This window comes from Mustela nivalis (assembly GCF_964662115.1).
Source record: "Mustela nivalis genome assembly, chromosome: 19".
Lineage (NCBI taxonomy): Eukaryota > Metazoa > Chordata > Mammalia > Carnivora > Mustelidae > Mustela > Mustela nivalis.
The window spans coordinates 31,444,041-31,459,532 of NC_139038.1; the positions used below are offsets into that span (position 1 = coordinate 31,444,041).

Sequence of the window (15,492 nt, forward strand, 5' to 3'; positions counted from 1 at the left end):
GTTTCAATTATCCAAGCAGGCCATACCTTACATAACCTAAAGATTTAATTGCATTTCTTCATAAAAACAAAACTCAAGGTTTTGTGAAGAGTTTTGCATTTCTACACCTAGTGGCACCTTCATAAAGCTTTCCTAATGTTAATTTTTTCATTTATCACTATATCTTACTTGAAGCTTTCCTTTATTATATCTTTTTAATTTACCATGTCATTTGATCAGGAACAGTTCTAAGATTTGTGAGACCTGAAATTGAAGTGAATATTTATTTAGAACAAGAAAAAAAATCACAACAAATTCAAATTTTAGAAACCTGTCTGTCATGTCTAGGAGTGTCTGGGTGACTCAGCTAGTAAGCACCGACACTCAGTCTCAAGGTCATGAGTTCAAGCCCTGTATTGGGCGCCATGCTGGGCTTGTAGCCTAACTCTGAAAAACAAAAACAAAATTAAAAGAAAATCAAAAATCCAAAAAATTTTTCTTAAAAATGAAAATCAAAAATCCAAAAAAAATAGCATACCTTCATTAATTAAGGGCCTGACTCAATATAAGGTTTTTCCCTCTAGGACTACATATTTGATTGCCTCTTCATGAACACAATTTTTGCAGTATTTCCCATAGAGAGAATGAACAAAAAAAGTTTTTCTTCTGGCATGGTTGATTAATTTTTTTCTTTTTAAGTATGCTCCATGACCAGCAGTGTGGAGCCCAATGAAAGGCTTGAACTCATGACCCTGACTGAGATCAAGACCTAAGCCCAGATCAAGAGTTTTGAGTTTATACTTCTATTACTTTTTACATTAATTTCATTATAAATGTGATGTGTAAAAACAATCAAGTTTTATTCTGCTTACTTTTGAGCAAACTACAGAGTTTTCTAACATGTCTTCACACATATCCCCAGACTCATTCATAAAACTGTGTATAGCAGTAATTCATACAATGTTAATGGCATCATAATGATCCATTGGGCCAGTATAAGAAAAGGTACTTATCTGGTTCTCTATAAAGTATATTTGAGTCACTTCAGTTTTCTTTTTCTCACTAACATTACTGCTATGACTACTGTTTCAAGGAGCATGTCTACAAATATTTTTTGAGTGGATTTGTTGGGTAGCAATAAGATACGCAAATGTTCAAATTCTCAAGATAGTTAAATTATTTTCCAAAGCAGGTGTACTAGTTTACATCCCTATGGGCAATGTTTGAGTTACCACATTATCCACATGCTCTCAAGCCTTTGGTGTTGTCAGACTGAATTTTTACAAATCTACTTGGATATAGATAAATATCTCACAGTCTTAATTTGCATTTCCCTAACTAGTAGCATCTTCCTATGTTTATTAGCTATACATATTTCCTTATCTGCTAAATTCTTGGTTTCGTCTTACTTATTTTGTTTTTGATTGGGTTATCTTTTCTCATTTACTTTTTAAGAGAACTTATTATGAATAATAATGCTCTGTCAATCATTTGTTGTATGAGTTACAAGTATCTTCTCTCATTTGTGGCTTGTCTTTGGATCTTCCTAATTTTAAAATAGAGAGATTTCTTTTTTTTTTTCTTTAATGGCTAAAGGTTAATCTCTCTTGAGAAATACTTCCCCACCTCTAGGTAATATGTGAAATAGAGAGGCCGACTGGTGGTACAGAAACCTTCTGATCTAAGTTATCTCAGGACACAGACCTGCACCACTGTTGTGCAATTATAAAAAATACATAAAAGCAGACATGAGTGAATCTCTGATAGGAATACTTGCTCAGAGAAAATTATTTTTAAGTTTACAAACATGAGAAAGTTGGTCATAACAGCATACAACTTGTTAGTTGGTAAAACCCAGGGCACTATGGAGAGGTCTTTCACTTGGAAAACCTCTGCATTGGTATGCTTAGGGAAAAATAAGTAAAACTTCCTGTAAAAGGGAAGTTAAATACTGGTAACTGCCTAAAAGACAAATGACAGTTTACATATTGTAGAGAGGTTTAGTGAAATTTATTATTGGGAGAATAAAAAGAAAAAGACAGTCTAACTGGGGATCCCTGCTATCATCAGAACTTCTGATTTTCTCCAGCCAGCTTGAATCCTTTGCTGTCAAATAAGCAACATGTCACACAGATCTTTAGAATCATGGTACTGTCCAGCAGCACAAGGTAGGAAAGAGAAGTCATCTATATTTTCTCAAGTTTTAAAGATCTGTCTTTCATAATTTAAGTCCTTAATCCATCTAGAATTGATTTCAAAATATACTGAGAAGAAGGGATCTAATTTCATTTTGCCCTCAGGTGTATAATTAATTGTTAGACCGTATCCTGTTAATTTTGAACTTTAAAAATGTTATCATTCATTTATCTGATGATGTAAATCTTGCTGACCATACTGTTGTCCATCCCATCAATTTTAGAGGTCTCTTGTAAGTTATTGAAAATATTTTAGCCTAATGAATCTTTTAATAGAATTTAATCCATTTACATTTAATATTGCCACTAAAGCTTTAACTTATACTTGGTGTTATGCCTTATAATTTTCACAGCTTTTTGCTATTATATTTTACTCTCTATTGGTTGTTATCTCCACATTTTACCCAAACATGAAAATGTCCTTTTTATATGGTCTACATATGCTTCACGATTCCATGAATTCTAGTATATTTAGAAGTTTTCTAAAAGCATTTCAGCCAGGGCACCTGGGTGGCTCAGTTGGTTAAGTGACTGCCTTCGGCTCAGGTCATGATCCTGGAGTCCTGGGATCAAGTCCCACATCAGGCTCCCTGCTCAGCAGGTAGTCTGCTTCTCCTGCTGACCTCTCTCCTCTCATGCTTTCTCTCTCTCTCTCTCTCAAATAAATAAATAAAATCTTTAAAAAAAAAAAAAGCATTTCAGCCAATGTTTCAGTAACTACTGAAGAGTAAAACAAGATTATTTAAATATATATTATCTTAAAGTGTTCAAAGGATACCTGGCTAGTTCAGTCAGAAAAGCACGTGACTCAGTCTCTGGGTTGTGAGTTGGATCACCACATCGGGTATAGAAATTACTTAAGTAAACAAAAAGGATTTGAACTTTACATCTCAGATTTTACCTTACTTTTATGTTAGATATACTTCCAAGAATAATTTTGGATATTTAAATCTACTTCAGAGCCAAAACAGGCTATATTAATAAATCTGCTATAAACATTTACTTGTAAGTTTCTGTGTGATCATTTCTCTTGGTTATATGCCTATATGGAACTGCTGAATCATACTGTAACTCCATATTTAGCCTTCTGAGGAACAACTGTTTTCAAAAACATCTGGACCAATTTACATTCACAACAGGAGTGTATGAGGGATTTTGTTTTAATCTCTTCATCAACACTATTAGGTCTTTCCAGTAGAGTCATCTTGGTGAGAGTGATGTGGTACGTCATTGTCATTTTGATAAGCATTTCCGTGATGGTTAATGATGCTGCTTATTGGCCACTTGTCTTATTTATTCAGATCATTTGCCTACTTTAAAATTGAATTATTTGCCTTTTTATTATTGACTTGTAAGAATTATATATATATATTCTAGATTTCAGTCCCTTTTCACTTATGATTTGCAAACCTTTTCTCACATTCTGTGGGTCTTTTCTACTTCTTGGTCATATGCTTTGAAAAATTACAGTTTTTCATTTTTTAGAAGATTTACTTATTTATCTTAGGTAGGGTACAGAGGAAGAGACAGTCTTAAGTAGCTCTGAGCTGAGTGTGGAGACCAACAAGTGGCTGTCTCATGACACTGAGATTACAACCTAAGGTGAAACCAAGGATCGGAGGCTTAACTGACTGTGCCACCCAGGTGCCCTAGTTCTGTATTTGTAGCTTGAGCTTTTGGAGTCACATCTACGAAACCACTGCTTAATCCAAGGTCGTGAAGATTACTCCTATTTCAAAGTTTATAGCTTTGATCCATTTTAATAATTATAAACAGTGTGAAGATCATTCATTTATTGTTTTATATGTGGATAGTTGTTCCAGCACCATTTGAAAAGGCTACTCTGTCCCCCAGTGAATTGTTATAGCACTCTTGTCAAGACCAATTAATTTAAATTTTAAGGTTTACTTCAGGATTCTCAGTTTTATCCCACTGATATGTAGGTCTCAATTACTATAGCTTTCTGTTTAGTTTTAAATTTAGGATAGCAGTCCTCAACTTTGTTTTTGAGGATTGTTTGGGCTATTCTGAGTTCCTTAAATATGTATGTGAATTTCAGGATGAGATTAACAATTTCCACAAAGAAGCCTACTTGACTTTGATAGGGATTTGTTGAACCTAGATAGATCAATTTAGGATGTCTGGCTACCTCGGTTTTATCAAGTACTCTGATCCAAGAACATGGAAGTCTTTCCATTTACCTCAATATTTAGTTCTTTCAAAGGTGTATTGTAGTATTTAGAGTTTTGCACTTCTTTTTGATACTGTTGTAAATGAAACTATTTTTCTTGATTTCATTTTTGGATTTTTTCATTTCAAATACATGGAAATACAATAGAAAACTATATTCATCTTGCATGCAACATTGTTGACCTTATTTTCATCTCTAGTTTTTTTTTGGGGGGGGGGTGTTCCTTAGGATTATCTACAAACAAAAGCCTGTCACATGTCAGTAGTTTTATTTCTTCTTTCCCAGTCTTGATGCCTTATATTTAATTTTTCTTGCCTATTCTGAACAGAAATATATCAGAGGTGGCAAAAGTTGACATCCTTGTCCTATTCTAACTTAGGGGAAAAATCTTTAGTCTTTAACCCTTCTGTATGGTGTTAGCAGTGGATTTTTCACAGATAACCTTTATCAGGATAAGGAATTTCCTAATTATCTTTACTTTGTTCAATATTTTTATTGTAAAGGAGCATTATATTTTGTTAGAAAATATTTTAGCATCTATTAACAAAATCATATGGCTCTGTTTTCTATTTTATTGATCTGGTAGATTACATTAATATATTTTTGGATGTGAAATCAGCCTTATATTCCTGGGATAAGGTCATGATCACAGGGTCATGGGATCGAGTCCCAGGTTGGGCTCTGTGCTCAGCAGAGTCCCCTTGGGACTCTCTCCCTCTTCCTCTCACTTGGCTCCTACCCCCCTTTCTCAATAAATAAATAAAATCTTTTTTTAAAAAGCAGAGCTAGTTTGACAAAACAGATTAGAAAACAACACTATAGTGATCCCACTATATGCTGTCTAAGAGACTCAGCTGAGATCTAAAGACACAAGTAGATTGAAAATAGATAAAAATATATATTCCAGGCAAACAGCAACTGAAAGAGAAGTGGGGTAGCTATAATCATATCAGACAAAATAGATTTGTAGTCAAGAACTTTTGCAAGCTACAGAGAAGGACATGATATATTGATAAAAGGGTCAATCCATCCAGAAGATAGAACAGCCATATACATATTTCTGGGATAAATATCACATAGTCATGGTGTATAATCCTTTCCCTGGGTTGCTGGTTTGAATTTTTTAGTATTTTGCTGAAGATTCTTGCATCTATATTCATAAGAGATACTGTTCTGCAGTTTTCTTGTGAGGTCTTTGATTTTGTTTTCAGAAGAATACTGGCCTCCTGGCCTCACAGAATGATTAGGGAAGTGTTTCTTCCTCTTCTGTTTCTTAAAAAAAAAATTGCAAAGAATTGGTATTTTGGGGGCACCTCGGTGGCTCAGTGGGTTAAGCATCTGCCTTTGGCTCAAGTCACGATCCCAGAGTCCTGGGGCTGAGCCCCACATCAGGCTCTCTGCTCAGTGGGGAGCCTACTTCCCCCCCCACCCCCACCTGCCTCTCTGCTTGTGATCTCTCTCTCTCTGTCAAATAAATAAATAAAATCTTTAAAAAAAAAAAAAGAATTGGTATTTTTATATGTTTTGTAGAATTCAACAATATAGCCATCTGATACTGGCCTTTTCTATGTTCTAATTCAGTCCCTATACTTGTTATAGGCCTGTTCTGATTTTCTATTTCTTCTTGGGTCAGTTTTGGTCATTTGGGTCTCTTTAGAAATTTGTCTATTTCAACCATTTATTTGATTGGTATGAAGTGAATTGTTCTATAGTATTCTCATCAATTTATTTTTTTTTAAACTTCTGGAAGGATGGTATTAATGCTCCCTCTGTCATTCCTGATTTCAGTTATTTGAGTCTCTTTCATATTCAGTCTAGGTAAAGGTTTGTCAGTCTTTTTGAAAAACAACTTTTGGGTTCCTTGATTTTCTGGGTTTTTTTTTTCCTTAATTTTATTACTTTCTGCTGTAATCTTTATTATTTCCTTCATTCTTCTGACTTAGGTTTAGTTTGCTCTTCTTTTTGTAGTAAGACTAAAGGTCAGGTTATTGACTTGAGATTTTATTTCTTTATTATTTATCCTTTTTAAAGTAGGAGCCCCATGCTGGGCTTGAATTCAAAACCCTGAGATCAATACCAGAGCTGAGACTGAGTTGGACACTCAACCACCCAGGTACCCCAAGACTTTCTTTTTTAAAATAGGTGTCCATCACTACAAGTTTCCTGCTTAAGAAAAAAAATATTTGAAAGCGAGAGAGAGCGTGAGCGCACACAAGTAGGGGAGAGGGAGAAAGAGCATCTCAAGCAGACTCCCTGCTGATTGTGGAGCCGCTGCTGGGCCCCAATCTCATGATCCTGAGATTAAGACCTGAGCTGAAACCAAGAATTGGACGTTCAGCTGACTGAGTTATCCTGGCTCCCTGACTACAAATTTCATTCAAACAACTGCTTTAATTTCACTTCAAAGTCTTGGAATGTTATGTCATTAAGTATTTTTTAATTTCTCTTGAGGAGTTTCTTTGACCCATAGGTTACTTAGCAGTTCTTTAATTTAGGTACAGTAGTGAATTTCTCAAATTTCTTCTTGGCACTGAATCTTAATTTCATTCCACTGTAATCGGAGGATGTACTTCATTGATTTCAATCCTTTTAAATTTGCTGAAGTTTGTTTTATGGCTTAGTATGTCTATATCAGAGAATGTTCTATGTACATGAGAACAATGTGTTATTCTGCTGTTATTTTGACTGCATGATGTCTCCTAGGTCTACTTGGCTTTCAGTGTTACTCAAATCTTTACTGATCTCCTGCCTAGTTTTCTATCCATTATGAAAGCACTATATTGAAGTCACCAACCATTATTACTGAATTGTTTATTTCTCCCTTCAATTCTTGTCAATATTTGCTTTATGTATTTTGGTGCTGCTATTGGGTGTATTTAATATATACATACACACACATATATGGACATATATGTAATTGTTCCAACTTCCCCAGGGACTAGTCCTTTTATATATATATATAAAATATATGTATTATATATATATAATTTTTATATATTTATATATAATTTTATATTTATATAATTTTTAATATAATATATATAAATAATTATATATTACATATATAATTATATATTATATAATATATATATATATTTGACAGAGAGGCAGGCAGAGAGAGAAAGGGAAGCAGGCTCCCTGTTGAGCAGTGAGCCCAATGCAGGGCTTGATCCCAGGACCCTGAGATCATGACCTGAGCTGAAAACAGAGGCTTAGCCCTCTGAGCCACCCAGGTGCCGGAAGGGACTAGTCCTTTTATTATAAAACATCCCTCTTTACCTTTAGTAAAATTTTTATTCTAAAGTCTATTTTGTTTGACATCAGTATAACCACTCAATTTCTTACGGCTGCTCTTTGTACGACAGATCTTTTTCTATCTTCTCACTTTCAACATTATTTATATTTTTCAAACTAAGGTGTATCTCCTGTAGACAGCACATACTTGGATGCTCTTTTTCCTCCAGTCTGAAAATCTCTATATGACTAGATCGTTTAATCCATTCATATTTGACATTATTGATAGTTCAATTTATGTCTACATTTTACTTTATAAGCCTTGTATCTTTTGATCCTCTATTCCTTCCTTTAATGCCCTAGGTATCATCTTAAAATGCTTTACAAGTGGCATTTTAAAATTTCATACTTATGGCGTACCTGGGTGGCTCGGTTTAGCATCTGCCTTAGCCTCAGGTCATGATTCTGGGGTCCTGAGATCAAATCAAGCACTGGACTGAGATTCCTGCTCAGCGCAGAGTCTGCCTCTTCCTCTCCCTTTTACCCTCCCTACTTGTACTCTTCTTACAAATTCATTCTCTCAAATGAATAAAACATTTTTAAAATTTCACGTCTGCCTATTACAGAGAAATATAAGCACTGTTTTAACTGATCACATCTCCAATTAAGTCATCAGATTCACTTGTTTGAATTTTCTATGAAGGCAATGTCATGATTTTTCTTGTTAATCCTTATTTTTTTCTTTTCTTGTCTTACTACATTTAGAACCTCTAGTATATGAGTAGGTATGCTGTTAGTGCACATGCTTTCTCATCACCAAACTTGGGTAAGGTGTGGTATTTCATTATACCACCACTAAATATGATTTTTGTAATAATTTTTAGAGATACACTTTATTAGATTAATAATTATCCTTTCATTCCCAGTTAAGATTTTACCATGATTGTGTTTTCAAGTTAATCAAATGTCTTTTCATATGTATTTAGAAGAGCACATAATCTCTTTTTTCTATTAATTTGCATCATGTTGATATTTTAAAATATTAATGTAGCTTATTCCTAGATACTCTCCCATGTTCTGGATTCAATTTTTAGTTCAATTCAATTGAATTTTGTATCAGTATTAGGAGAGAAAAGCCTATAATTTTCCTTTATCATGTTTTGACACCAAGGTTATGTATGGTGGCCCCATAAAACTGGAAATTCTTTCAGTTTCTTTGCAAATGGTATTACTTCTTCCTTAAAGGTTAGAAATAATTCACCATAATGCCATCTGGGTTTGGAGTTAACTTAGCGATGATAAAGCTTTTCAGTAATAACTGAATTTTTAAAAATGGACACAGGACCATTCATATTTTCTACATCTGTTACCTTTAGTTGTTTTTCTTTCAACAGAATTTCACATTTATGAAGTTCTTCATTGTACTCTCTAATTATATTTGTAACATTTGCAAGATCTGTAGTACTTTTCTTTTTAGAATATATATGGGGGTGGTGGCAGCTCAGGCCAGGCTCAGCCTCCAGATGTCTTAGCGCCTGCACCAGCTTCTTAGCGCAGCTGGGCAGATGTCAGAACGGTGAGTGAAATATATTGGCACCCGCTGGCACTGGAAGTTGGTTTTGCAGCAAGCCTGGCACCAGTGGTCCAGGAGGCTAAAGTCACTCTGGCCCATGGCTGCCTGGCACAGGGACTCTGTCAGCTGTTGTTGCTCCCACCGCTCCTTCTTTTCCCTTGTAGCCAGCCAGGCTTCACTGAGCCTTGTGTAGTGATCTTTCTAGTCTTGATATCAGTGATTTCTTCATCATTCTTACTAGAAATTTATCCATTGAATTAGGGTTTTTAAAGCACTGACTTCTGGCTTTTCTGACTTTCTCTTGTACTTAGTGTTCATCATTTCCTTTTGGCATTTTAATTCCATTTTCTTCAGGCTTGATTTGTTGTTCCTTTTCCAGCTTGAGATGAAAATGCCGATCTTTAACTTTCAGTTCCTTTCCCCTTCTCACTTTGCATTTAAAGCTGTAAAATTTTCCTCTAGTTCTGCTTTAGTTGAATTCTATACCTTTTGATAAACCCTACCTCAATTTTAATATTTGGTTCAAACTTTTTCCCATTTCCATTACAATTCCTTCTATCACTTGTGAATTATTTAAAACATTAATATCCAGGCAATTGCAGATTCCCATTTATATTTTTGTTGGAAGTTAGCTTAGTTGCACTATAGTCAGAGAATATCCTCCCAAGTGATTTCAGTCTTTTATTTGTTGAGGCTAGCTTCATGGCCAATTTTTCCAAAAGTTCCACGTATACTTGAGCAGAACATGTCCTTCAACACTGTTGGGCGTGGTGGTGTTATACGAAAATGCCAACAAGTTCAGATTGTTTTTAGCTGTGCTGTTCACAATCTTCCAGCTATTCAAAACATTGATTGTGGGTTTGTCTATTTTTTTTTTTTATTTAGTCATTGTGCTTTTTTCTTTATATATAGTTTGAAGCTTTGAGTAGATACTGATTTGAGTTTATTCCTAGTGATGGACTGGTTTTCTTCATTATGAAATCTCTCATAATGCTTCTTGTTGAGACGGTTATCTTAATACATGTAAGCACTAAACAAATGGCAATTCTTGTTATATTTTTTAAAAATCCAATGAACCAGATCTTTACTTTACCTTTACTAAACGTGAAACTTAAAAAAAAAACAGCCAGAACTAGGTTATATAACTTGTTCCAGGAAACACAGTTTGGAGCCAGCATTTAAACTCAGGATCTTAAGACACAAAGAAATCTTGTACCACAAGTACAAATCAGGTAAGCAGTTATGAAGAGACAGGGTCATCTTCAGAGGTATATAAATGATCAACAAAATGACAAAACCTGATCATGTGCCAGGTGATAATCTCATGAGAATAAACTAATCCTTATTCCTCTAAGTGGTCCATGGGCCAACTGCCATCAGCCACCTTCTAAGTGCTAGTACAATTTTGCTTTTAATCATTTTTATCAATGGAATACCATAAAATGAAACATTATAAAGTGTTCATAATGAAAGGAAGTAGATGCTTATCAGCACTCCTTAATGTCTAGTGGCAGTCAATTTTAACTAATTTAGCAACTTGGGTTTTTTTTTAATAGATCAGCATTTTAAAGTAATATGTTCACACTAGTTGTTACAAATTCTAACCATTATCAAATTTCTATACTTACAGATGAAATTTAGCTCTCTATACCTTTTTATCAGATTTGTAGCTAAATCAATATTTAACTTGTAACAGGCAAGTATTTTCTACATAATCAGACTAGCATGATTGGATTAGCTTTCCTGTATTTTCTTTTTCCTGAAGCTATTGAATTTTATCTTATCATTTCCTATAAACCTTTCACTGTTTTAATTCATCGGAACTGTCATCTATCGGTGTTTCCCCTTTTTCCTCATTCTTTCAAGGTCATGTTTAAAGATCACCTCTTTAAAAAAGCTTTCCCTCAAGAGAACAACATTATCTGAATACCCTATTACAAACATTTATTTTTAGTGATGAGCTTTAAGGGCAGAGATGTGTGTTTACTTTTATATCCTCAGGAAGAGGACTTTCGTATTATATAAGATGCCACTTAAATGTATACCCAACTTACAAAAATTAACTTCTGGAAAGCCAGCCAGGGTCATTCTTTCCTTAAAGTATCAAAACAGGCCTCAGCAACTTTTGCAATAGTTATCTCTAAGCTATTTCTTATCAGCAGCACTATACACAGTGTCACAGAGGTACATTAATGGTACCGTATTTAGTAGATACATTTAGTGCATCTACATAATTGTTAAATTTAGTAAGATCTGTTCATAGGACCATCCCTTACATCCCAAGAAATTTAATCAGAAGTTTAAAAATGCAAACTACATCCGAGTATCTGCCCTACTCAGAGTGTTATTTCTCTCCACATACAGCCTGATTACAATTTTTCTGGCTTACTGAGATTGATAAAGCTGAAGAATGATAAGAAATTAGGTACCTGAGTCTACAGTAATGCATTTTAAAGGTATCTATCAAGGTTTAAGACTCTTAGAACGGGGTGCCTGAGTGGCTCAGTCAGTTAAAGTGTCTTAACTCTGGCTCAGGTCATGATCTCCATGTCATAGGATCAAGCATTAGGTGGGCAGTTTGCTTGTCACTGCCCCCCCCCAACCGGCTCATGTGCTCTTTCTCTCAAATGAAATCTTAAAAAAAAAAAGACTCAGAGAGCAGAGCATTTAAATGGTGCCATAATATGAGACAAAATAAGATAGTTTTATATTTAATGTAATCTCACTCAATGAAAACACTCTTGCACATTTAAAGTTATAAAGTTTATTTTTATTGGTAACAACTACCCAGTATATTACTTAAAATTTGATTACATGAAATGAAATACATCTGTAAACACCCACTAAAAGAGAATTACAGGATATGCACAAAGAAGGGAGGGTCACACAGTATTTTCATCCCGGAATTCAAGATACAAAGATCAAGGAAATACAGTGAACTGAGAGCTGAGGTGAGGTACGGGAGTCAGAGCAGAATATTCAAGATGTACGTAGACACACCAGTTCTTAAGAGACGTAAATCATTTCCAATACGGCACTGTTCTTGCATTTCTGTTGAGGCAGAAGACAGTCTTAGGATGTGGTCTGTACAAATCTGCAGGTTACGACTGAGCATTAAGCAGATTAGTTTGATCAGGGTCAGACCCAGTGTCTCTAAACGCCGGACTGAAGGATAAACTACGAAGGCACCCTTGACAAACGCTGAACTCGACGAATTACTCCTTGATTCGGAGGCTTCATTTTTGCATTTTTCAGTAGCTCTCCTGTGACACAAGTTACTTTTGTCTTGACTGTTCTTCACCGCGTTTTGCAAATACCCATGTCTCGGATCGGTTCCTGGCTACCGGTAAACACAGGACAAAATCCTCACGGTAAGTGTATGGAATCCCAGGCTGGCGTAAACGAAGTCGGTTTACAGTGGACGAGACGCAAATTCGTCCAACGTTTTCCTTTACGGGGCCACCGAGCACCCTCCTTCTTCTAGATCTTGACCATGCAACGTCTTTGGGGCAGTGAAAGCTAGCTCGACCTGGAGCCCACGGCAGATGCCGGCTCACCACGTCCGCAGCTTGGTCGTCCGGCCCCTTATCAGGCAAAGCTGGAAGAGGTCAATTTTCCAAGTACAGTCGGACTGGAGTCGGAGAGACAAAAGCAAACTAAACGCTTCCTCTACTGCACACATCCTCCAACTTTGCCCAAATGGGAGGGAAAGCCGGTCAGAAGGAGAAGACGGTTTCGTAAGCAGATACGCACCTATATTCAAGCTTGGGCCGGAGAGGGAAAGCCACCTCCGGGACGACTCGGCGACAGCATCCCCAGCGCCCCTAGGCGCCAACAGGTGTCTGGCCCACGTCTGCGCGCCGGGCCCCCCTAGGACCTGGGTCGCTGGATCTCTGGGGATCCCCTCTGTCCCCGGGCCCCCAGCTCCACGACAGCCTTCCCGCCCCGCGGATCTTCAGCCAGCCGCTCAGCGCCGTGCGGGGTCCCACTTAACCCCGGAGCCGCTAAAAGTAGTCCGGCCGGGCCCCGATCCCGTACTTACTCGGAAGGACAAAACCCCGTGGCGGCCGTCGCCGTGTCCCTTCGCAGCCGCGACTCCCACGCGGGGCGCACGCCGCCGCCGCCGCTCCCCGCACCGCCCCCCTTGGGAAGCGCCGCGGACGCGTGCTCTCGCCCGTCGCGGGCGTCCTCCCGGCCCCAGCCCCCGAGCCACTCTGCGGGCGCCTCTCGGTCGGCCCCGCCGCCGCGACCGCTTTGCTTGCGCGGCGTCCCGGGGCTTCGGCCCTCAGGCGCGCGGCGCCGCGCAACCGCCGACTCAACCAACCGCCGCTCGCGCGGGGCTCTCGCCCGGCCCCAACGTACCTCCGGCGGCGCCGCGCCGGCCGCTTCTCTCAACAGAAGCTCAACGAACAGCAACCGCCGCGCACAATAACGCTCCCGCGGGGACCTGTGGAGGTAAGTCTGCCCGTGCCCGCCCCCGCCGGCCTCTCGGCCAATGGAAGCGTGAACATGAGGCGGCCCAGCCAATCAGGGGCGCCCTGGTGGAGTGGGCCGGGCGGGGGCGGGGAAAAGCGGCCGGTAAGTGGCGGTCGGCTGCGGGGTGCGGAGATCTCGCTGGCGGTTACGCTGCCTCTTTGTCCCGCTGTCGCCCGCGCTCGCCCGGTGGTGGCGCCGCGAGCCGGGGCCGTTGCTCTGAGGGACTCACGCGACGCGTTGGAAAGTTTTCCGAAAGTCATGACCAGGGAAACTTTGTTTGCAAAAACCGACTTGAATTTTCAGAATATTGCCTTTAAAGTCTCAGTTACCTGGATTACGGAGTTTGGGGGCGACTCCTTAAATTTTGCGACTCAGGCGAGTGGGCCTAGCCCAGTTGTGTTTTCTTGAGTTTTCCTAAATTGTCCTGGGATCCTGTCACCTTGGGCTGCGTCAGATTTCGTGAGGCACATACTGGCCCGCGTAGTGATTGCTGTGTGTTCAGTCAGTTCTGAGTGCCCTCTCTGTGCTCAAGGCAGGGAACGAACTCAACCGTCAGTTGTGAGATAAAGCCCTTCTGGTTGCTGGGGGGAGCGCTGCAGGCCTTGTAAGTGCTGTTGGCTATGAGAAGAATGAGGCGAGGCCACACATTCCAGAAAACTCGGCCATGAACACAATAATGTACCCAGTGGGTTCCCAAACTGTGGTCTGGGAATTTTGAGGGGTCCGCAAAGTTAATATTATTTTAATAATAGACGTTATTCGCCTTTTTCATTCTGTTGGTCTCAGGTGTGTTCCTGGAATTTTCCAGAAACTTCTGGAAAAGTGTCACTCTGATACTGCAACATGTCAAACGCAGAAACAGATACACGAATCCAACTGTATGAAGTCAAACACTAAGGAAATTGGCAAAAATGTAAATGCCAGTATTTACACAAGTTTTTTTGCTTGGATAATAATTTCTAACATGGTTGAAGGGTATACATAGAGTTGCTGAGAGAAAGGGTGTAGGAGGCAAGTGAATTGGAGTCAGATGAGAATTTAGACTTAATACCAGTGAGAAGTAGACTTTAGAAATGTCATTTTCATTTAGGGTAATAGTATTATCTTGCGTGTTTTTTTTTCTTCTTCTTCTTCTCTTCCCTTTAAAGTAAGCTCCATGACTAACGTTGGACTGGAACTCACAACCCCAGGGTCAGGAGCTGCATGCTCTATGGGCTGAGTCCCTTGAGCTTTGGACTTATAAAACTATGACACAACTGAGTGTTGTTTTAAGCTGCTAACTTTGTAGAAACTCGTTGTGGAAAAAGTAGAAAATGAATCCTAGCATTCTTTCTCATACTCCTCTTAGCAATTCCCAAGGCTGGCCTGGAATCCTGGGAGCTACATTTCCCAGATGCCCTATGGCCAGTGTTCTGGATTCATTGATATTTTGCCAAGTCGGATGTACTTCCTGAGATTTAGAAGAAGAAAGACATAAATTATTGTTCTGTGTATTTTGTTTGAGCTTTGGCGCTCTTCCCTGCCCGTCCCTGCTTCAGTGATATAAGGCAGCTGTGACAATCAACAGTGTTTTTTTCTGAACTTTTTTGATAGCAGCAGCAACTTCCCTACTTTTTGGACTGCAGAAACCAGGGCACAATGAAAACCATTGTGGCAATAGTTCTTCCAGCCCTTCCATAGGGTTTCCACCCTCTCGTCCCAGCCCAAAAGGCTTTTAAGCCCCTAATTCTCTGTACTAAATAACATTATGCTCGAAATATCTACATTGGTTTCTATTTTCATGATTATACTCTAACCAATACCTCAGTTTCCTTATCTGTAGAATGGAAATTACCAATAACACA

At 38.5% G+C, this 15,492-nt stretch overlaps 1 protein-coding gene across 1 annotated transcript in view; it reads right to left on the reverse strand.

Annotated features, from left to right (window-relative positions):
- The window catches only part of ATF7IP2 (activating transcription factor 7 interacting protein 2), a gene marked incomplete at its 5' end in the record, with an annotated part of 51,409 nt that extends 37,501 nt beyond the window's left edge, over positions 1-13,908 (reverse strand). The window contains 2 exons of the mRNA XM_082713059.1: positions 13,215-13,562; positions 13,620-13,908. Of these exons, the coding sequence (XP_082569185.1) occupies positions 13,215-13,562; positions 13,620-13,908 (637 nt within the window). The remainder of the gene's footprint in view (positions 1-13,214; positions 13,563-13,619) is intronic.
- Between the last annotated feature and the right edge of the window lie 1,584 nt (positions 13,909-15,492).